Source organism: Rattus norvegicus, chromosome 20, assembly GCF_036323735.1.
Source record: "Rattus norvegicus strain BN/NHsdMcwi chromosome 20, GRCr8, whole genome shotgun sequence".
Lineage (NCBI taxonomy): Eukaryota > Metazoa > Chordata > Mammalia > Rodentia > Muridae > Rattus > Rattus norvegicus.
Window position 1 is genome coordinate 3,693,841 of NC_086038.1, and position 19,216 is coordinate 3,713,056.

General features: G+C 52.6%; 5 protein-coding genes across 12 annotated transcripts; 3 read left to right on the forward strand and 2 right to left on the reverse strand.

Annotated features, from left to right (window-relative positions):
* The first annotated feature begins 1,777 nt into the window (after nt 1-1,777).
* On the forward strand, nt 1,778-4,378 carry Apom (apolipoprotein M). The gene is made up of 6 exons (NM_019373.2): nt 1,778-1,969; nt 2,236-2,390; nt 2,657-2,736; nt 3,039-3,137; nt 3,323-3,421; nt 4,243-4,378. Exons 1-6 carry the CDS (start codon nt 1,856-1,858, stop codon nt 4,266-4,268), a joined length of 573 nt encoding a protein of 190 aa, NP_062246.1. The 5' UTR covers nt 1,778-1,855; the 3' UTR covers nt 4,269-4,378.
* A 140-nt stretch (nt 4,379-4,518) lies between these two features.
* G4 (protein) lies at nt 4,519-7,196 on the reverse strand. Of its 2 annotated transcripts, NM_001003975.3 has the most exons (3): nt 6,759-6,845; nt 6,422-6,562; nt 4,519-6,284 (listed from the first exon to the last, which is right to left on the reverse strand). In NM_001003975.3, exon 3 carries the CDS (start codon nt 6,084-6,086, stop codon nt 5,205-5,207), a length of 882 nt encoding a protein of 293 aa, NP_001003975.1. In that variant the 5' UTR covers nt 6,087-6,284; nt 6,422-6,562; nt 6,759-6,845; the 3' UTR covers nt 4,519-5,204. The 2 variants fall into 2 exon arrangements, with proteins under 2 accessions (NP_001003975.1, XP_063135453.1); XM_063279383.1 differs by having other exon boundaries at nt 4,526-6,562; nt 6,759-7,196.
* A 1,272-nt stretch (nt 7,197-8,468) lies between these two features.
* On the reverse strand, nt 8,469-11,636 carry Gpank1 (G patch domain and ankyrin repeats 1). Of its 4 annotated transcripts, XM_039098997.2 has the most exons (4): nt 10,928-11,067; nt 9,634-10,243; nt 9,378-9,460; nt 8,943-9,078 (listed from the first exon to the last, which is right to left on the reverse strand). In XM_039098997.2, the coding sequence occupies exons 1-3, from the start codon at nt 10,962-10,964 to the stop codon at nt 9,418-9,420; spliced, it is 690 nt and encodes a 229-aa protein (XP_038954925.1). In that variant the 5' UTR covers nt 10,965-11,067; the 3' UTR covers nt 8,943-9,078; nt 9,378-9,417. The 4 variants fall into 4 exon arrangements, with proteins under 4 accessions (NP_001029329.1, XP_006256138.1, XP_006256137.1 ...); NM_001034157.2 differs by lacking the exons at nt 9,378-9,460; nt 10,928-11,067 and adding an exon at nt 11,326-11,512 and having other exon boundaries at nt 8,469-9,078; XM_006256076.5 differs by lacking the exons at nt 9,378-9,460; nt 10,928-11,067 and adding an exon at nt 11,418-11,636 and having other exon boundaries at nt 8,474-9,078.
* Csnk2b (casein kinase 2 beta) lies at nt 10,993-16,159 on the forward strand. 3 transcript variants are annotated; one of them, XM_006256081.4, is made up of 7 exons: nt 10,993-11,330; nt 12,596-12,678; nt 13,259-13,361; nt 14,197-14,312; nt 14,659-14,734; nt 14,871-15,060; nt 15,932-16,156. In XM_006256081.4, exons 1-7 carry the CDS (start codon nt 11,282-11,284, stop codon nt 16,020-16,022), a joined length of 708 nt encoding a protein of 235 aa, XP_006256143.1. In that variant the 5' UTR covers nt 10,993-11,281; the 3' UTR covers nt 16,023-16,156. The 3 variants fall into 3 exon arrangements, with proteins under 3 accessions (XP_006256143.1, NP_001030315.1, NP_112283.1); NM_001035238.2 differs by lacking the exon at nt 10,993-11,330 and adding an exon at nt 11,739-11,806 and having other exon boundaries at nt 15,932-16,159; NM_031021.3 differs by lacking the exon at nt 10,993-11,330 and adding an exon at nt 11,883-12,001 and having other exon boundaries at nt 15,932-16,159.
* A 132-nt stretch (nt 16,160-16,291) lies between these two features.
* Ly6g5b (lymphocyte antigen 6 family member G5B) lies at nt 16,292-18,353 on the forward strand. 2 transcript variants are annotated; one of them, NM_001001934.2, is made up of 3 exons: nt 16,870-17,049; nt 17,146-17,274; nt 17,531-18,352. In NM_001001934.2, the coding sequence occupies exons 1-3, from the start codon at nt 16,992-16,994 to the stop codon at nt 17,926-17,928; spliced, it is 585 nt and encodes a 194-aa protein (NP_001001934.1). In that variant the 5' UTR covers nt 16,870-16,991; the 3' UTR covers nt 17,929-18,352. The 2 variants fall into 2 exon arrangements, with proteins under 2 accessions (XP_017457211.1, NP_001001934.1); XM_017601722.3 differs by having other exon boundaries at nt 16,292-17,274; nt 17,531-18,353.
* The last annotated feature ends 863 nt before the right edge of the window (nt 18,354-19,216 follow it).

Sequence of the window (19,216 nt, forward strand, 5' to 3'; positions counted from 1 at the left end):
AACGAAAGAAAAAAAAACGGGTGCCTTAGGGATCGGATTGAAAGACAAGGACAAGACTTTTGAGAAAGGAGATTGGAAGGCCAGCCACCGAGGGAGTTAGTTGAACAGGGTGGGACGGTTGTTTCTCTACATTCTTCCCCACTTATTCTTAGATGCCAATACTGATGAGAGTTCCAGTAAGCATTGTATATTGAGACTTTTATATGCTGTTTCAGTGTTAACTCTGAATTGCCCGGAACCCATAAAGACAATGTACCCCACACCACCACCCAGGGCAGGGTCGTGTGTCACTCTACTAGACTGTATTTACGTTTTGAGGTTTTTTTTTCCTCCGAGACAGGATTTCACTATGTAGATCTGGATGTCCTGTAACTCACAGAGATCCACCTGCTGGGATAAAAGAACTTAAATATTTTTTAAAATGCTTTTCTGGGGGGTGGCTGTATGGCCTTCGTCTGTCACAGCACAGCGCAGGTGTGGAGATCTGAGGGAAAATGTGCTCTTTCACTGCGGGGACCTGGGGATCAAAGTCAGGTCCTCTAGCTTGGCTTGCCATCCGCCAAGCACCATCACTGCTGGAACACTTCCCTAGACACACATTTAGTATTTTATTATAAAGATTTCAGGGGCTGGAGAGATGGCTCAGCGGTTAAGAGCACTGAGTGCTCTCCCAGAGGTCCTGAGTTCAAATCCCAGCAACCATATGGTGGCTCACAACCATCTGTAATAGGATCTGATGCCCTCTTCTGGTGTGTCTGAAGATAGCTACAGTGTACTCATACACATAAAATAAATTAATAAATCTTTAAAAATCACTACCAGAAGTTGCACAGACGGATATTTGCTTCAGACTTGATGTAACATGATCTCATTTAATCCCCTGAGACTAATGGGTTGCCCATCCCAGAGATGGGGGTAAAAAATAGAAATTAATACAATTGTCCCAAGAGACTAGATTGTTGTTACCACTGAGTTTGCTTGGTATGCATAAGTTCCCACATCTAAGAGTCGAGTTAAGGGTTAGACCCACTCTTAATACTAGGGTTACACTTCTTAACCATTACAGTCTAATAGAATGTCTTCACTACTACCAAAGTCTGAATAAATGCGAACCCATTTGTCAGTGAGCTTTCCCCTCCTGTGTTCTTACTACTTCCCCTACCTACTATCAGATCACAAGAGAAATTCAAGCTGGGCGAAGTAGCACAGCCTTTAATCCTAGCAGTTGGGAGACAAAGGCAGGCAGAAGATTTCTATGCGTCCAGCTGGCTTACATAGTGAATCCCAGGACAACCAAAGCTATATGGTGAAACAGGCCCTGGAGACTGGCTGGTGCCTGTTCTAACATTATCAGCTTGCAGTGCAGTAGATTGTTTGCGAAACAAAGCTGTTTTCCGTTTGTTTTTGTTTTTTGTTTTTTTTTTTTTTTCTTTAAATGTCCTCCAGGATTAGCTAGTTCCTGGCAAACAACTCAGATTCCAAACTTGCCAAGTGAATGAATGAAAGACCTAATCCGGTCACTCCTCTTCAGTGCTTCCCATCACAGCAGAGCTCCAATCAGATACAGTTTGGAAGACTCCAGGTTTCTACTGTAGGGTTCAGTTTTCCTCCTGAGTCCCTGGTTGTGCCAGGGTATATTGTAGAGTGGTTGCATCCAGAAGGAGGGGGGGGGGTAGGCCCCAATGCCATAGTTAATCTAGGCTTGGGTTGGAAAACAAAGTTGAAGTTACTTATTAGCAGGTTAAAGGGTCAAGGGTCGAGGAAGGGGGCTGGAGGCAGAGCAGACTGAGCAGCCAGCAGAGAACAGTTAAGGTAGAGGTCCCCAGAACCGCACAGCGCCAGGTCTCCTCCCAAGATGTTCCACCAAGTCTGGGCAGCGCTGCTCTATCTCTACGGCCTTCTCTTTAACTCCATGAATCAGTGCCCTGAGCACAGTCAACTAATGACGCTGGGAATGGACGACAAAGAGGTACGGACTGAGGGAAAGCCTATAATGGAAGCTGAAAGTCTTCGGTTGGTGGGCAGCTCAGGAGGAAAGCATGCTGGGTAAGGAAGGGAGGAAGAGGGTGTGTGGAATGCACTGGTGGCTCCTCATTGCAAACAACGAAGGCCACCAGTACCGCTAGCCCACCCCCTCCCCCCCCCAGCCTTGCTCTGCTGACGGATGGGGATGTTGGATGGATTTTGCGATGCACCCAGTAACTCATCCTTTCCCTTCCTTCATTGCCTCTCCAGACCCCAGAGCCCCACCTGGGCCTGTGGTACTTTATCGCTGGAGCGGCTCCCACCATGGAAGAGTTGGCAACTTTTGACCAGGTGGACAATATTGTCTTCAACATGGCCGCCGGCTCTGCCCCAAGGCAGCTCCAGCTTCGCGCTACCATTCGCACGTGAGTGACAGAGGCACCACTGGGTGTGTTCTCTGCCCCGACTGTGAACAGTCACCCCACCCAGAGTCAGGCTCCATCATTCTCTGCCCACTGAATTCCACAGCATCACAGGTCGCTTCCTGGAGACAGAATGGGCCTAGCTGTCTCTTGGTGGCTCGAAACCCAAAGAGCTAGGGCGTGGGGAGGAGAGAAGATGGAATAAAGTTGTTACTGTGGGGCTGGAATGACACTCAAATCTTCCTATCTTGACACTGCCACCTCTGCAGGAAAAACGGGGTCTGCGTGCCCCGGAAATGGACGTACCACTTGACTGAAGGGAAAGGAAACACGGAACTCAGAACTGAAGGTTGGTTCCACCAGACCTCCCCTCACCTCCCTGAGCTGTTTCCCCCTCAGAATTGGGGCTTGAACCTAGGACCTCCTGCATGCTAGGGAAGCCATCACTGAATGTTTTATTTTGAGACTGGGCTTCACTAAGTTGCCCTGATTGTTGTTGAGCTCACCCAGAGCATTTGATGTGGACAGGCCTTGAATGAGAAACCCTCCTGCCTCAGCTTCCTGGGCAGCTGGAATCATGCTCCTCACTAGAAGGCCTGATTCAGTGGGTTTACACCTGTCCTCATCATGATCCTCTCCTGATCCCAACAGGGCGCCCAGACATGAAAACAGACCTCTTCTCCATCTCATGCCCAGGAGGAATCATGCTGAAAGAGACGGGGCAGGGGTACCAGCGTTTCCTCCTCTACAGTGAGTGGGGATACAAGGCAGCAAATGTCTGAGGGAAACTGGAAGGCTAAAGAGCCTCCCTAGATGGGACTCTTTGACCTCCTTTCAGGACAGGGTGGGCACTTCAGCAGGTCTTCTGGGAACTGGGAAAGGCAGGGCTGAGAAGCAGGAACATTGACTGGCTTGCATGTTCCCTGTCCTTCCAGACCGATCGCCACACCCTCCAGAGGAGTGTGTGGAGGAATTCCAGTCTCTGACGTCCTGCTTGGACTTCAAAGCCTTTTTAGTGACTCCCAGGAATCAAGGTGAGAGGCTGAAGTCTCCCGGAAGAGGTCTGGGAGTCACCAAGTCTTCTGTGGGTAAAGAGCTGTGTGAGATGTTGGCAAAGGCCACAGCCACAGGCAGACATTATCAGAGTGGGCACGCCGGCCCCTCTAATTCTCATGGGCCAGAATGGCTCCAGGACTTGTGTGGAGTCAGGAATATTGATTGGTGCACAGTTGCAGGCAGGTGGCAGAGGTGGAAGAATGACCACAGGTTGGTTTGAAGCCAGCCTGGTATACAAGTGAGTTTCAGGACAGCCAGGACTACATATAGTGAGGTTGTCTCTCAAAAATAAAAATGAAAAGAGGAGGGGCTGGGGATTTAGCTCAGTGGTAGAGCGCTTGCCTAGGAAGCGCAAGGCCCTGGGTTCGGTCCCCAGCTCCGAAAAAAAGAACCAAAAAAAAAAAAAAAAAAAAAAAAATGAAAAGAGGAGAAAGACAGGTTTCTGAGATTTTAGAGCAGCAGTCCTCAACCTTCCTAACACTGGGACCCTTTAATACAGTTCCTCATTTGTATGGTGACCCCACCACCACCATAAAACTACTTCATTGCTACTTTGTAACTGTAATTTTGCTACTTTTATGAATCCTGTAAATGTAGGGTATCTGGTGCATAACCCCTGTGAAAGGGTTGTTTGATCCCATCCCAAAGGGGTCATGACCCACAGTTGGAGAACCACTGCTTTAGATGAAGGGAGGAGAGAGCCAGATATAACGAGGAAGGGTCTCCTCCCTACTCCAGTACCAACAGCACTCCTCCCCTGGATTTCCACCCTCTTACTCTCTCCCTCCTCCCACCACAGAGGCCTGCCCACTGTCCAGCAAGTGACCCGTGACTCCACTTGTGTCCTGGACAGGCACGATAGGAGCTGAGCTCTGAGGGGAGAAGCCGGCGGCTCCCGCTCCTTCTCATGGATAATAAAGATGAATTGTCAATCCTCCTTGTCTCCTGGGTTTTATCTGCAGTTGCCAAAGACATTTCTCCATTTTGATCCTTCCCTCCCCCACATCGACACCTGCACCACCTCAACTCCCACCCCCCCCCCCCGGCTGTCCAGCATCAGGAAGGACACTGAGCGGAACCTGTCATGTAGGACTGGTGTATTTAGGATGTGTGTAGTGTGGCACATTTATTGCAAGTCCCTAGCCTGAGTGGAGAGGGCAGACACTGTGCTTCCCCCAGTGCCTGTCAGAGCTGCCCGTCTGTCCATGCTGGCCTTCATGCCGACCCAGCCCGCAGCAGCCCTGTTTCTTCCGGCTCCCACCGAGCATCAGACCCTCCCTTCAGCGGGTACCACAGCACCCGCAGCTCCTTCTCCCTCACGGCTTCACTCTCCTCTACATGGGTCTGGTCCTAAGATACAAGGGACTCCACATATCTCTCCATCATCTCTAACACAGAGATCTCTGCCCTGCCTCTGGCCCCGTTCACCTCTGGGCTTGGAAAGGACCCTGTGGCATCCATTCTCCACGGTTGCTTTTATTCTATTTTGCTTTTTAAAAGTGGAGGTGGAAATTTAAAAAAAAAAAACTGTGGGAAAATGTAAAAGCAAGAAATAACAACAGCTGGTGACTTCAATGGTGATGCTCCACTGTCGATGTCTGGCCACCCTAGACAGTCCTGTCTGTCACATGTGTGACAGGAGATCCTGTGCCTGAGTTTCCTCCCCATCCCTGAGATCACTGTGCTTACAATCTGGGTTTCCCCACCTTCCTCCTAAAGGCCACCCCACTATCTTTACCCTTTGCTCCCACCATCTCCCAGTCACAACGCCCTTCCTGGACCTTCTGTCTGCTCCTTGGCCTCCTTCCCCTGCCCCTCACTCTCCCAGTCAGCGGTCTCCTCATCCTCAACAGGTTCCCGGAGGCTGACAGCCAGCACTAGGGCCTGCAACAGACCAAAGAGGCAGGCAAAATGCAGGGGGTGGGCAGTAAGCAGGCTCAGCACAGCATGGAGCCCGTGTAGGGCAGCCAGGAAACACAGTAGCCCGTGTAGCCAGAGGCCCACAGGTCCCCGAAGGCCCAAAGCATCCAAGATGGCTCGGAGTGGCCTCGAGCACAGAGCCAGCAAGGCTGAGGCAAGCAGCTCCAGCAGGTGCAGGGTCAAGTTGGTAGAGATCTGCAGATACTCCTCTGGGTCCTGCAGGTAATGTGAGGGAGCCCCTGGTTCCCCCCGGAGCCACCGTAGCAGCTTCTGACGTCGACCAGGTTTCTCCAGTAGGGCTTCTGGCCCAGTGGTGCCTAACCTCCCTTGGGGGGACACTCCAAGGTTCTTCATGCCACCTGAATCCACAGGATCCAAGTCCAGTTTGGGAACGGCTCCTCCAGTCTCCAGTCTTGCAGACTCTTGAATGGCAGAAGCAGCCTTGTCCTTCTTGAGGGAATCCATTCTTTTACTCCCCAGCTGATACACTCTGGTGTCCCTGCTAGACTCTGGAGCAGCCTGGGGGGGCCTCCGTGTTCCTGAATCCTTGGTCTTCAGAGGTCCCACATCTCCCATGGTCTCTGGAGCACTGTCCCAGTCACTCCCTGAGTTCTCCGGGGAGCTGTCCACCCATCTGGGTTCTGGGGCAGGCAAGTCAGTCTTTGTTGATTTCTTTCGACCCCAAGGTCGCGGCAGCCAGCCACCAAGCCGTCGAAGGAACATAATTGAGGAACTGTGTGCAATGAGCTCCCCAAATCTGTGACCGCTTCCTGACTCTGCTTAAGACTCTCAGGATCTCCCCCGAAGCCAGAATCAGTTCCGGTTCAGAAGAGGTATCTGCTTGGTGATGTCGTCCTACTCTGAATTCAGAAAGGACTCACACAGCCCCAAGCGTGGTAAATGGTCAGCTTCCGTGTCAGTCTAGGGGAAAAGAAATCCATTTGCCACCCCACACACTTAACAAGACTTCTAGGGCCCAATAAGGCCAGGGTCACCCCCACAGTGTTCTGTGCTTTCAGATTTCCTTCCCAGCAGTCAGTACCCCAAGTTTCACTCACCAAGACCACATCCCAACGTGCCCCAGAAAGGGGAGAGGTGGTGCTCCATTGAAGAAGGAAAGAAGTGGTGGCCCAGGGGTCCTTCGGTCCTGGATTTGAGGAACCGTAAACCGCGGGAGCTCAAGGAACAGGAGGAAGTGTCTGTTGAGAGGAAGACATCGGGATGGAAGTGTCCAGCGAACTCCAGTCAGTTACATGCATCCCCTTAACTTAGGAATCTATCGTTCCACAAAGTGGCCCTACTGTCCCGTGAGGGCGCAGCTGAGACGCGGCCTCCGCAAGGTCAGAACAGAGATGTCCTTGGAGATCGCAGTCGCAAGACACAGTGCAGGCCTACCTGGGAGACCCAGGCGTCGGGGTGCTACGCGCAGGGAGTAGCTGTAGGGCCCAGCGTCCGGGGAGCGGCCTCCCGGAGTCGTGAGAGCCCGGAAGCAGCTGTACTGGGTCGGGAGGGACCAGCGGAGGCGGAGCTCCGCAACCAGAGAGGCGGACCCGACAGAGCGACCTCCCCAAAAGCCCCCGCGATTCACTAGCGCAGGCGTAGAGAGAGGACCACCTAAGGCCAGACCCTGAGTATGAACCCGGGATCTGCTGTTCACCTCCCAGAGCCCCCCACCGCTGACACTGGTTAGGTACTCCAGCCCTTGGTTTGGGATTTTTTGTTTTGTTTTTCAGTGTAACCTTGGCTATCCTGGAATTAGCTCTGTAGACCAGGTTGGCATCCAACTCAGAGATCTGCCTGCCTCTTACCTCCTTGAGACTAAAGGCGCGCTCCACCACCGCCCGGCTTTGTTTGTTCGTTCTTTTAAGGGCAGGTTCCCTATATATGTAGCTCAGTAAAGGCTTGGACATATATAGCCCAGGCTAGCTTTGAGTCGATCCTTTAGCCTCTGCTTCCCTTATGTTAGGACTCTAGCTGCTCTGTGGTTCTTTCCTACAAGCCCTGCCATTCCTTCATTTCTCACCTGTGACTTCTTGTAGTGCTGGTCCAGAAAGGTAAATAACAGAAGCCACACATGACTTAAGCAGCTACCCTTTGGCCTTCCAGACAGGGATTTGAATACTTTTATGTTCCTAGCTCTCCCGTTTAAGCATCCCAAGGGAGTGGGGGGGTGCCAAGTATGGGAGAGAAATGTAGAAAAGTATATCAGGGAGTGAAATGGGAATCTTAGGGCTGCCTTAAGCCTTGGAATTGCAACTCAGTAAACAGATATGAAGCCCTAGGTTACATGCCCCATACAGGTAAAGTCACATGGGTTTTACCTGAGTTTGAGGCCAGGCTGGTCTACATAGAGAGATTGTGTCTGGGGGGCGGAGGGGAGTGGGGTCATCTTCATCTGGGAGGTCAGAGCTCTGGTGGCAGCTAGCCCTGGGGCTTTCAACTTCCCTCCCACCAGCTGTTACATTTCATCACAGCTGGCTTCCTCACGGAGTTCCAGGGCTTGCAGTGTTTTTAACACATAGCACACCTGGGTTATGACACACTACAGAGATAATTCCAGGATAGTCACCGACTTGACTGGATTGGCCTAGACTCACACTCAGAGGGGAGTTTTGCACAAGTGGGGCAATTTCTAGTTCAGAGAGGGTTTCAAGAAGCGGGTAGAGGGCTGGAGAGATGGCTCAGCGGTTAAGAGCACCCGACTGCTCTTCCAGAGGTCATGAGTTCAATTCCCAGCAACCACATGGTGGCTCACAACCATCTGTAAAGAGATCTGATGCCCTCTTCTGGTGTGTCTGAAGACAGCTACAGTGTACTTATATATAATAAATAAATAAATCTTTAAAAAAAAAAAGAAGCGGGTAGAATGTGGCCAGCGGGACTAAGGGCTCTTTTGTCATCTGGAGAGCTTGTCCTTTTGGCTCAGGTGAGACTTCCAAGTGACTCTCAGATTAGTTCCAATTCCCTGCTATATCATTCAAGAGAGTAAACACGAGGGTTGGGGATTTAGCTCAGTGGTAGAGTGCTTGCCTAGCAAGCGCAAGGCCCTGGGTTCGATCCCCAGCTCCGAAAAAAAGAAAAAAAGAAAAAAAGAAAAAAAAAAAAGAGAGTAAACACGACACAGGGAGGGAAGTTTATTTATCTCCCAACTCTCAACCCTTTTCTCTAAAAGCAGAGCCCGGTAGCCAAGGCCTAAGGGTCTGGAAGCCCAAGTGTCCAAGTCAGAGGCCCACACCCAGCCAGTGACAGACGAGGGCCAGTCTGTGTCAGTCAGAACTCGAGGTTCATGTATAGTCTTAGATCTCGCTCCCAGGCCCGGTCCTTCTCTTCTCGCCTTCTGTTCTCCCTCTGACTCAGCGTGCCGACTCGAGGAACTCTCTCTTTCCCAGACACAGCCCGGGTATCCCGAGCTGCAAAGTGTGTGACCCGGGGTTGGGTTGGGGATCTATAGCCCAGTCCTTCCTGGTCCCTCTTGAGGACAGTGGGAATAGGGTTGGCACGGCCTTCACCCCGGGGTCCTAGCCCCATTCCTGGTTCCCAGCCACCCCTCAGCAGCAGTCTGAAGCCAGGACTGGAAGTGGGTACCCCAAGGGGAAGGCTGGAGGGCTGGGGTCTCCTAGACAGTGACAGCAGGTGAGCAGTAGATGTGCGGTGGTTGGAGTCTTCAAAGTAGGCACCACAGTCCTCACAGAACTGGGAGGAGGAGGGGGGTGATCTGCAGAGAAAGAAATAAGTTATAGGGGAGGAAGTTGTTCAGGCACCAGGCAGAGCACCTTATGCCTTTCTCCTGATTTCAGCAGCACCTTTTTTGATTGTATCTTGTTTTGGGACCCCAGGGTCTTCCCAGTGTTAGGCAGGCGCTCTAACCAAGCTACGCCATCTCCTCTCCCTTTGTCCAGAAGGGACAACTTGGAATATGTTGGGTAGGTCTCAAGCTCTCAGGAGTAGCGAGTGGTGCTGATACTCAGAAAGTGCATACTAGCAGCAAGCACCGTCCACACTTTCCACACTGACCTGCTGCATCTAAACAGCCCTTTGAGAGAGAGTCTTATCCTCAGTTCAGACAAGGACTGAGATTCCCAGACTTTAGGCTGGCTCTGCAAATAAATGGAACCCAGATTCAAACGCACAAAGGCCACGTCTATTACCGCTCTAAGACTGAACTACTGGAAGATGAATGGCCCCTACTAGCTGCTGTGCGGCCCTTGGTAGGAGGTGTCCAGGAAAGAACACAATAAAGATGGGGCATGAGCAAAGGCTCCCTCCTCACCGGTTCTGGTTCTCGGGGCTCCTTGTCTCCCCACGACTCTCTCTGACCATGCGGGCTACCTCAGGGAAGCCTGCTTCTTCTGCCAGCTGAGCCGCGTCTCTGCCTCCCAGTTCACAGACTCCTACCCAGGCAGCCCCTCGGCCCAGGAGATAGCGCACGGCAGCGCCCTGGCCCGCTCGAGCAGCACACATCAAGGGAGTCCACCAGAAGGCGTCACGAGCATTGATATTCCCTCCAGCTCCCCCTGCCTCTTGGGGTTCCAGCAGCCTCCGGAGTTCTGTCAGATCCCCATTCTGGGCTGCCATCAGGATCCACTGGGTCACCCTGTCTTCATCCTCAAGTGCTCTTCCTTGTCTCGGGACCCCTGCTGCTACAGGCTCCCTTGCGGTAGTTCTTCTTCTCTTCCTCTTTCTCTCCCTGGTCGGTTCGGCTCTCCGGGGCTTAGGGGAACCACTCTCCTCTGCAATTAGAGCCTCATAGAAAGCCCGGGCTGCGGCCCCATCCAGGACAGGCTCTGGTTTCTCGAGCTGTGCTTGCTGTTGACCATCTTTCCAGAGGTCACTGGAGTCGGTGGCTGGAGTGAATGTGATGAGGGATGGCTTGGACATGGCTGTGGGAAAAGTGAGAAAATGAAGACCAGGCAAGGCAGGAGGATGTGCCAAGCAAGCCTACCTTTCAGGTAGCTCTTGTGAAGACCAGCACCACCTCCAGGGGCCCAGCAGCCTACAACTAAAATGGACCTTCCATCCCCACACTGACTTCATACCTAGGATTCTGTAGAGCCCAGGGCTCATGGATAAAATGTAACCCAGGAATAACTGATCCTGCCACAATGTTAATATAATTTCAGGAGGGCATGGTAGGTACCTATGTCTCTGGGTAGAATGCTCGCCCCGAATTTGAGAATTCTAGGTTCTATCTCTAACACAGAAAAGAAAAAGGATAACAGGAAAAATATTCCACAAGAATAGGGGTCTAGGGGTCCTGCGTTCAACTCCCATCTTCCTACAAAAATGCCAGGCTCTCTCTGAAATCATTTTTCCTGTCCTCTAACACATACCGTTTGAAAATATCAGTTCAGCCTTTTAAATCTTGCTCGATCTTATCTAGGGGGGGTCTCCTTTTCCCAGATAAAAAACAGGCGTGACATTATTCCGGAAGCTTTCGGGGAAAGACGCTGCACTGTCATTTCCGTACCGCAAAATGGCGCTCTCATAATCTCTAAGAGTTGATACAATCAGAGCTACAGGGAGCCATGACGCATGCGCACCAGCAACAACAACAAAACACCCACAAGGTTCAGTTTCCCGCGCTGGAACCTTTCCAAGCATCCGTGTAAAGCATCGCGTGCCCAGGAGCGCGAGGACCCAAGGGGGAACCTGTCGGTTGGGGTCCTGCTTTTACATAACGCCCCCACAATGCTCTTCGCCACCCTCGCCCTGGTCCCTCCAGCACCAAGCTCCTTTCCTGGAGCTGGGAGGCCACCCTCTGCGTTCAGAAAGACTCTGAGGACACAGAGGGGGAGACCTGTGGAATGCCGAGGAGCTGTGAGATGAAGTAACATCACGGCACCCCTCACCACTACTCTGAGCAGGGTTTGAAGAACAGTTAGGGTCCGCAGCAGGACGCTCCATCAAGCTCTGAGGAAATGGAGAAGTACAAAGGGACGAGCGGCAGAATGGCTGGCCCCACCTCAGGTTAGCGCGCAGGGCGGTCTAGATTCTCACGCCGTATGCACAGCTCAGCGCGTCCTAAGCACACCCGACCTAAGTCCCTCACCACACCTCTGCGCATGCCGGAGCCCGAGCGCGCTCTGTCGCGGGCCTGGCAGGAGAGCCAGGGTCCAGTGGGTTGGCCTGGCACGGGGAGGAGGGAGAAAAACTAAAGCGCAACGCCGAGAGAGCACCGTAGGGATGACAATCACCCCGGGCGCTAGCCCCGTAGTCTAGCCAGCCTCCTAAGACTATATTTCCCAGGCTTCCTGGTCGAGAAGACTCCGTGCTAGGCTTCCGCTTCCGGTGGCGCTCCGTTCGCCCCGCCCCCGGGCGGCTTCCTCTAGGGCCTCGCGGCCCTAGAGTCATGCGCGGGTCCTCCTGGGATTGGTAGTTTGCCTTCCCTTCATTTCGTCAGTTTCTCTCTCCTGACGGGACTACATCTCCCGGCGTCCACGGAGGTAGGGGGGCGGTCCTTAGCGCCTGCGCGTTGCTCTCTTCTCCCCCCCAACCCCTAAACCCTCACCAGTTTCCAGTCCCCCCCTCCCCACTTCGTCTGCCGCGGCCGGGTCGGCTTTTTGCGCTGTAGCGGTCTCTGCCGTTCCTTGGAAGCACAGCTCCCCTTCCCCGCCCCAGTCCCAGTCCCCGTCCGGCCGGTGAGTGTGGGGTTGTCTCCGCGCCCAGTCGCCGGTCCCTGGGCGCGGCACTCGGGTCGGTGCTCCTCGATGTGGGGGCGACGAAGGAAGTGACCGGGTCGGTAGCCGAAGGAGGTCGGGGGGCCTGGGGAGAGGAGGCGGCTTGTGGGGACGCTCGTGAGTCCCACGGAAGTGTGGTGCCCTCGCCAACCCTGCGAGGGCAGGAGAGGCCGATTCTGTTGGGTAAAATGAACTTCGGGAGCTTTGGGACAGGCGCCAGGAATATGCAGGCACCTGCGGTGGTGGGGAGCCCGAGCCGAGGGCCCTGTCGCGGCTGACATGGAGGGGAGAGGGGCCTGGCCGTGAGGAGCGCCAGGGACGGGGGTAACACTAACAGATCAGGACCTGTCATTTTCTGGAAAGTAGCGGAACTCGTTCTCAGCACACTGTAAGGGGGGGCCGAGCTAAAGGAGAGGAGCTTGGAGATGCTTCAGAGGCCGGGATCCTTTAAGCCCGGCTGGACTCGGATTCATCCGTCGTTGTGGAGAACGTGTGGGAGGAGGGAAGAGACCAGAAACAGCTTGGTCTCCACTTACTTAGGCTCTTCTTTCTCAGCGGACATAAAGATGAGTAGCTCTGAGGAGGTGTCCTGGATTTCCTGGTTCTGTGGGCTCCGTGGTAATGAATTCTTCTGTGAGGTGAGTTTAGGTCGGCCAACTCCACATGCCCTCGATGTTTGATTTTACGTCGTTTGAGAGCAGATTTCGATCGAGCTCACTATGCAGACTAGACTGGCCTTGAACTCCTGGCAATCCTACCGGCCGCCTCCTGAGTGCTAGTATTGTGAGGGTTTGTCAATATGCATGGCTAACAGAGGTGTCTCTGGTGACCATTAGGGCAGTTAAAACCTCTCATGTCAAAGTTGTGTAACGTGCAAAGCACGGTGTGCTAAGGTAGAAAATTATAAATACCTTTCAGAAACTAAACTACTTGACCTTCATGATTCCGAGGTCTTCAGCTCAGGAGTCTGCTGTCCCCAAGAAGAGGGCACATGCAATTTGTAAAATGAGGGACAGAAGCTGAATAATGTCTTTGTGTGCTGGATCTGGTTTGCCTTAAAGAAAAGAGCTGCAGTTTTTATGAAACTTGAGTACTTCTGCAGAACTGGGACTAGGAAACATGAGAGGTGGCTTGGCTGAGGAAAGACTATCTCCTGGGCCCAGGTGGGAAGATGACGGGCCTTTCTATACTGGTTTGAACCCCTTGACTCCCCTGTAGGTGGATGAAGACTACATCCAGGACAAATTTAATCTTACTGGACTCAATGAGCAGGTGCCTCACTATCGACAAGCCCTAGACATGATCTTGGACCTGGAACCTGGTAACTAACGTGTGTCCTGGGTTGTTGCTGACTGTGGGGTTGGTGATAGAGTGCACTTGTGGGTGCTTTGTTTCCGTTCTCTTCTGCTCTCTGCTTGCTTGCTTCTTGAATTTGTTGATGTTGGGGTTTTTTTGTTTGTTTGTTTGTTTGTTTGTTTGTTTTTGTTTTGTTTTGTTTTTTGCGGGGAGAGGGGTAGTGGAGACAGGATTTTCCTGGGTAGCCTTGTCGGTCCTAGAACTCAGTCTGTAGACCAGGCTGTCCTCGAACTCACAGAGATCTGTCTGCCTCTGCCTCCTGAGTGCTGGAATCACAGACTGGCTTGCTTCTTGAATTTCTAAATTTCCTTTTGATTCTCGCTTGCTCCTGTGTTTCCTCCCCCACCTCTAGCCCCTCCATTCATAACCCAAACTGGACTTTACCACGTGCTGTCCTGCCCTAGCTTTCCATGCTGGAGAGAGGCACACAGCAGTGCTTAACTTCTCCACTGTTTTGATTCCTTGCCTGGTCTTGATGCTCTCTGAAAGCAGCTCGGCTGTTTTGTAATGGTGATTTCCTCTTGGGCCTGGTGTGCTGCCTCTTTCCCTCTGCTGCCCTCGAGGGCCACCTCTGTGGTTGTGTGTTTACATTTACTTACTGTGGAAGGAGAGAGGGACTTAGGCAGAGACTAAGGCATACAGAGAGGCTGCGCTGAGGGTCTTGACCTTGTAGAGGAGTCAGGAGCCCAGGTTTCTGGGTCAGATGCATGGATGGTGGGTAGGGCGAGCTTAGGAACAGGTACTGCAGGTAAGGTAGGGATACCTAGGGAAGCTAAACAAGTGGCCGCCCCACATTTCAGATGAAGAGCTGGAAGACAACCCCAACCAGAGTGACTTGATTGAGCAGGCGGCCGAGATGCTCTATGGGTTGATCCACGCCCGCTACATCCTCACCAACCGGGGCATTGCACAAATGGTGAGGCTCTGCTCCTGCTACTTCTACAGGAGGGGAAGGGTGCATGAGTCAGAGGCTGGGGAAGAGGAGAGAGGGAGATGCCCAGGGCAGGGCCACTGAGGGTCCCATTGAAGGTGGTGTTTTCAGGAAGGGAGATGAAACCAGAAAAAGGAGTTTGCAGGGGACACATGGCAAACAGCCCTGTGCTCTGCAGCCGGCCCCACGAAGGAAAAGCACCTGAGGGGTTGGAGGGCCTGTCTCCACAGAAGGGGCTTCTAGTCAGACTCGGGAGGCGTGGGGGAACCGGGAGTGCGTTGAGATTGCCTACGCACTCACCGACCACTCCCTTCTGTTTTATACATGTCAGTTGGAAAAGTACCAGCAAGGAGACTTTGGCTACTGTCCTCGAGTATACTGTGAGAACCAGCCGATGCTTCCCATCGGTGAGTGTTTATGGGAGGAGGGCACTCTCTGGCCGTCCTGCAAGAAGCTGGCTTGGTGTACACAGTGCCTGAGTCCTGTGGGAGGCTGGGGAGAGTTGGGGACTCCTGGTCTGCATTCTGGCTTTCTATCTCCCAGGCCTTTCGGACATCCCAGGAGAGGCCATGGTGAAGCTCTACTGCCCCAAGTGCATGGACGTGTACACACCCAAGTCCTCTAGGCACCACCACACGGATGGCGCATACTTCGGCACTGGTTTCCCTCACATGCTCTTCATGGTGCATCCCGAGTACCGGCCCAAGCGGCCGGCCAACCAGTTTGTGCCCAGGTGGGAGCAGAGACAGTCACAGAGGCTCAGAGTCACCCGAGGACTGGAGAGAGTTGAGAACAAGAATGGCTTTTCTTTAGGCCTGACCATTCCAAAGTCAGGGTTCTTCCTGCTAGCGATGGGGAAGTCATGTGATTGCTCGGGTGTCCCTTATCTGTGAACCAGGGATGCTAGTTTTACCTCCCTAGCAACATTCTTAGGTGTGTGGCACTTGACTGTCTAAATCGTGGCTGTGGCTGTTGCCGTCTTGGGTGTTCAGCCTTTTCCCCCACGTCCTCGGGCGTTGTGGTAGCATGGCTTATCATCCTGGACCTTATTTTTACTGTATGCGGGAAGGAAGGGTTCCATCCTGTACAGGTACTGATCTTGTAGCTTCTTAAATGTGAGACTTCAAGTGTGGGTTGTGGGTTTAACCCAGCGTAACTGCTGAGCTCTCTCCCTCAGCTGTACTTTTACTATGGCTCTTTGGTTGGTTTGGCACAGGTGTCAGGGGCGCAGGGGGTGTCTGGCAGGGTCTTTGTTGGCTAAGATGACCTCGAGCTGTAAATGAGACAGGCCAGTACCTAGCCTGGAATTTTAATTTTAGTGGATGTTTAGGGCACATTGTTTAAGCTGGGTATGGTTGCACACTGGGAGGCAGCGGCAGGCAGATCTCTGGGTTCGAGGCCAAGGCTCTGTTAGACATGGGACCCCTGTCTTGAAAAACAAGCTCCTCCCCAATGAGAGAAAGAGGCATAGTTCATGTATTCATGTGCGAGGAAATTGTCCTGTTGAGAAGATATGAGGAGGAGGCTGGAGTAGAGGTGGGTGACCACCGCTGGCAGGGCCAGCAGAGAGCTTACCGTGCTCCCTCTCTGACCTCCCCCACCAGGCTCTACGGTTTCAAGATCCATCCAATGGCCTACCAGCTGCAGCTCCAAGCCGCCAGCAACTTCAAGAGCCCAGTCAAGACGATTCGCTGAGTGCCCTCCCACCTCCTCTGCCTGTGACACCACCGTCCCTCCGCTGCCACCCTTTCAGGAAGTCTATGGTTTTTAGTTTAAATTAAAGGAATTGTTACTGTGGTGGGGATATGAAATAAAGGAAGAAAAGGCTATGAGCTTGTCTCCTGCTGCGTGCTGCTAGGGAAGGGCTGAGGAACGGAAGGGGTGGTTGCTGGACTCCAGGGACCGCAAGGTCTAGTCTGTCCTCCCTAGGTTGGAAGCAGCCCAGGTTGGTGCCTCATGGATCTGGAGGTATTTATAGTGTATCAGAGCAGCGTTCTAGGTTGGGTCGGGTCAAGTACCAGACTGAGAAGAAAGGTTTCAAAGGCTGGAGAAGACCTGCTCCCTTTGGGCTCTGGCTGTGTCTGCTGTGGGGGCTTCATGGGAAGTTCCCTCAGCTGTGCTGCTAAAGGGGCTCTACCCCTCAGCAAATAGAGCTGTAGAGGAGGCAAAGAGTCCCAGTTGCTCAGTGGTGTCTGTGTGCCCCCTGCTGGGAGAGCCGAGACACAGAGACACATCTGGAAAGGTTGGGGAGGCTTGTCTCTGGCCAACCTCTCCCCGAATAATGGGGACCAACCCTGCTGTGTAGGTGGACAGCAGGCAGTGCCAGAGACAGACTAAGCCGTGGTCCCTGAGGTGGGGGTATGGGCCTTTCAAGGCAGTGTCTGGGATGAAGACACCTGATAAAGCCAGCTGGTACTCGGCTGTGGCCCACATGGGAAACCAGACAGTGTGGGTGAGGACGGGCCATTCTTCCTGCCAATAGATAACTTCCTCCTCTGGTCAGGACCCTGCCTCAGACAGGAGTGCACCTCTGCACCCACAGCAGTTTCTGCTCAGACTGCCTGTCTAACCCATTCTGCCTCTGAAGATCAAGGAGTGTGATCCCAGGAAGGTGGGGCTGTGGGCTACTCCACGGGAGTTGCTCCTCTCCCCTGAAATTCCATAATGAGGGCCTGTGTGCTTGTCCATGTGCTGACCATGGTGGGCTTTGCCTTGGGGAAGGGTAAGTAAGGCCAGGGTCTGGAAAGAGTGGGGAGAGCTGGTCCTGGGTGTGCTTGAAAGACCTCCTGGTTCCGTCTCCTTTGTTCTCTGCGCCAAGCTCCGGTCGCCAGCGTCCGTACCTGCCACCTGTGCTTCTTAGAAGACCCTTCGATAGGCTGCATTTCTGGGTCAGAAAAGTGCACCATCAGCTCTTCCTCGCCATGCATGGTGATCACCATCTATCAGAGTGAGCCAAGCCCCAGGAAAGGGCTGACGGTAGAGCAGTGTGGCTTGGTCTCCTCAACATAAGGGTGGTTTGGGCCACTCAAGGACGAGAGTTATCTTTGAAGGGTGGAGGGAGGGTGTGCAGACAAGTGAGCTGGTTATTTTTTTCTTTTCCCCCTCCACGAAATAAAACGAGGTCTGCGTGAGTGCGGGAAGAGTTAGGTTCGGGGACCGTGGGAAGCTGTTAACCAGGATTATAACTGTCCCCTCTCCTCTAGATGTTAAGGTTCGCTTCCACGTACGGGGCTGTGGACAGCACCACTCCTTCCGGTGTCAAGAAAATCACGTCATCTACTACTCAGACTACTGGTATAGGGTTAATTGCTGCCAGTATGATTACTGCAACTCCTGGTCCAGTGCCCAGCACCAGAGCACTCTGCCTGGGCCCCCAGGAAACCATCTGGGTGTGCCCCTCTCTGAGTCTCAGATAAAACAGTTCTACCAGGCCCTGCACCTCCCTCTGTTTCAGCCTGACCTCCACACTCATAAGGTGTCTGAGGGCCCGGACTCTCTCATTCTGCCCCCGGGGCTGGGCTTGTCCATTGCCGACCTGCGCAAAATATACTTGTTCCTCAACAGTTCAGGACTTCTGGTTCTTCCCCAGGCTAGACCCTGACATGTCCCATCCCCCTTCCCAGATTCTGCTCTGGCTGGGAGCCTCGTCCTTTGAGCTGCCCAGATCTGCGAGCACTCAAATCCTGATACCTGTAATCTCCTAGGCTTCCTTCTGCTCTCCATGGCCAGCTTCTGTAGTGGCCCCAGGTCTGGCTGCTGGTTTGTCTCCCTCCTATTCAAGAATTTAAAGATGGCTTCTGCCCAGGCTGACCTGACAGTGTTCCCGTATGAGTGTCCCGGTCTTCAGGTACCCTCAGTCTGGTCATATGCCACACCTAAGACTCAGTGCCAGGCTTCAGCAGGAAGGTCAAAGGGTGCCTGGACATCTGGCGCGGCGACCCCATTTCACCTTACTGCCTGCCTGCCTGGTGAGGGGTTGCAGCGGCTCCCATGTTTCCTCTATAATAAACCAGAACTTGGCAAAAATCTGTCATAATGTTCGGTGGTGTGTGCGTGTGCGTGTGTTTCAGTTGTGGGCAGGTGTAACCAGGTCAAAGAGTTAAGTGTGGGATTCAGACAGGATATCCAAACCCTACCCACTCTATTTGGTCTTTAAGGCTTCCTTTCAAATTACCCTAAAAGCCACATCCTTCCCCTCCCTCTGCTTAGCTAAAGACCAAAGCATGAAGGCAGTTGCCCCACTTCAACCATAACCTTCAAAACCTGGAACGTTGGACTGGAGAGATGGCTCAGTGATTAAGAGCATTGACTGCTCTTCCAGAGGTCCTGAGTTCAAATCCCAGCAACCACAAGATGGCTCACAACCATCTGTAATGGGATCCGATGACCTTCTGAACTCAGGTACAGTGTGTGTGTGTGTATATATATATATATATATATGTATATATATATATATATATATATACACACATATACATATATATATGTGTGTGTGTATTATATATATACATACACACATATACATTATATACATATATACACATATATATATACATACATATATACATACACACACACACACACACACACACACATATATATATCTTTAAAAAACAAAGCCTGGGGGCTGGGGATTTAGCTCAGTGGTAGAGCGCTTACCTAGGAAGCGCAAGGCCCTGGGTTCGGTCCCCAGCTCTGAAAAAAAGAACCAAAAAAAAAAAAAAAAAAAAAAAAAGCCTGGATCGTTAAGCCAACTCGCGGTGCCATGTTTTCACCTGAGAAGAAGCTCAAGTCCGTGTCCGGGTATAGTGAGCGAGCGAGTTCATTTCAAGGGTCCTGGCACCTTCTTAATCAAGCAGAGGCGGTGCACGCCTTTGATCCCTGCGCTT

Bases quoted from the DNA above. Each gene is read 5' to 3' on its own strand.
- Apom (NM_019373.2), top strand. From the start codon at position 1,856: ATGTTCCACCAAGTCTGGGCAGCGCTGCTCTATCTCTACGGCCTTCTC. The intron at 2,737-3,038 runs GTTGGTTCCACC...TGATCCCAACAG, and splicing joins CACGGAACTCAGAACTGAAG to GGCGCCCAGACATGAAAACA. The intron at 3,422-4,242 runs GTGAGAGGCTGA...CTCCCACCACAG, and splicing joins AGTGACTCCCAGGAATCAAG to AGGCCTGCCCACTGTCCAGC.
- G4 (NM_001003975.3), bottom strand. From the start codon at position 6,086: ATGTTCCTTCGACGGCTTGGTGGCTGGCTGCCGCGACCTTGGGGTCGA.
- Gpank1 (XM_006256075.5), bottom strand. From the start codon at position 10,964: ATGCTTGGAAAGGTTCCAGCGCGGGAAACTGAACCTT. The intron at 10,244-10,927 runs GTGGGTGTTTTG...CTTTTCCCACAG, and splicing joins AGCGCGGGAAACTGAACCTT to CCATGTCCAAGCCATCCCTC. The intron at 9,079-9,633 runs GTGAGGAGGGAG...CTTTCTCTGCAG, and splicing joins AGCCCCGAGAACCAGAACCG to ATCACCCCCCTCCTCCTCCC.
- Csnk2b (XM_006256081.4), top strand. From the start codon at position 11,282: ATGGAGAAGTACAAAGGGACGAGCGGCAGAATGGCTGGCCCCACCTCA. The intron at 14,735-14,870 runs GTGAGTGTTTAT...TCTATCTCCCAG, and splicing joins CCAGCCGATGCTTCCCATCG to GCCTTTCGGACATCCCAGGA. The intron at 15,061-15,931 runs GTGGGAGCAGAG...CTCCCCCACCAG, and splicing joins GCCAACCAGTTTGTGCCCAG to GCTCTACGGTTTCAAGATCC.
- Ly6g5b (NM_001001934.2), top strand. From the start codon at position 16,992: ATGAGGGCCTGTGTGCTTGTCCATGTGCTGACCATGGTGGGCTTTGCC. The intron at 17,050-17,145 runs GTAAGTAAGGCC...CTCTGCGCCAAG, and splicing joins GGGCTTTGCCTTGGGGAAGG to CTCCGGTCGCCAGCGTCCGT. The intron at 17,275-17,530 runs GTGAGCCAAGCC...CCTCTCCTCTAG, and splicing joins GGTGATCACCATCTATCAGA to ATGTTAAGGTTCGCTTCCAC.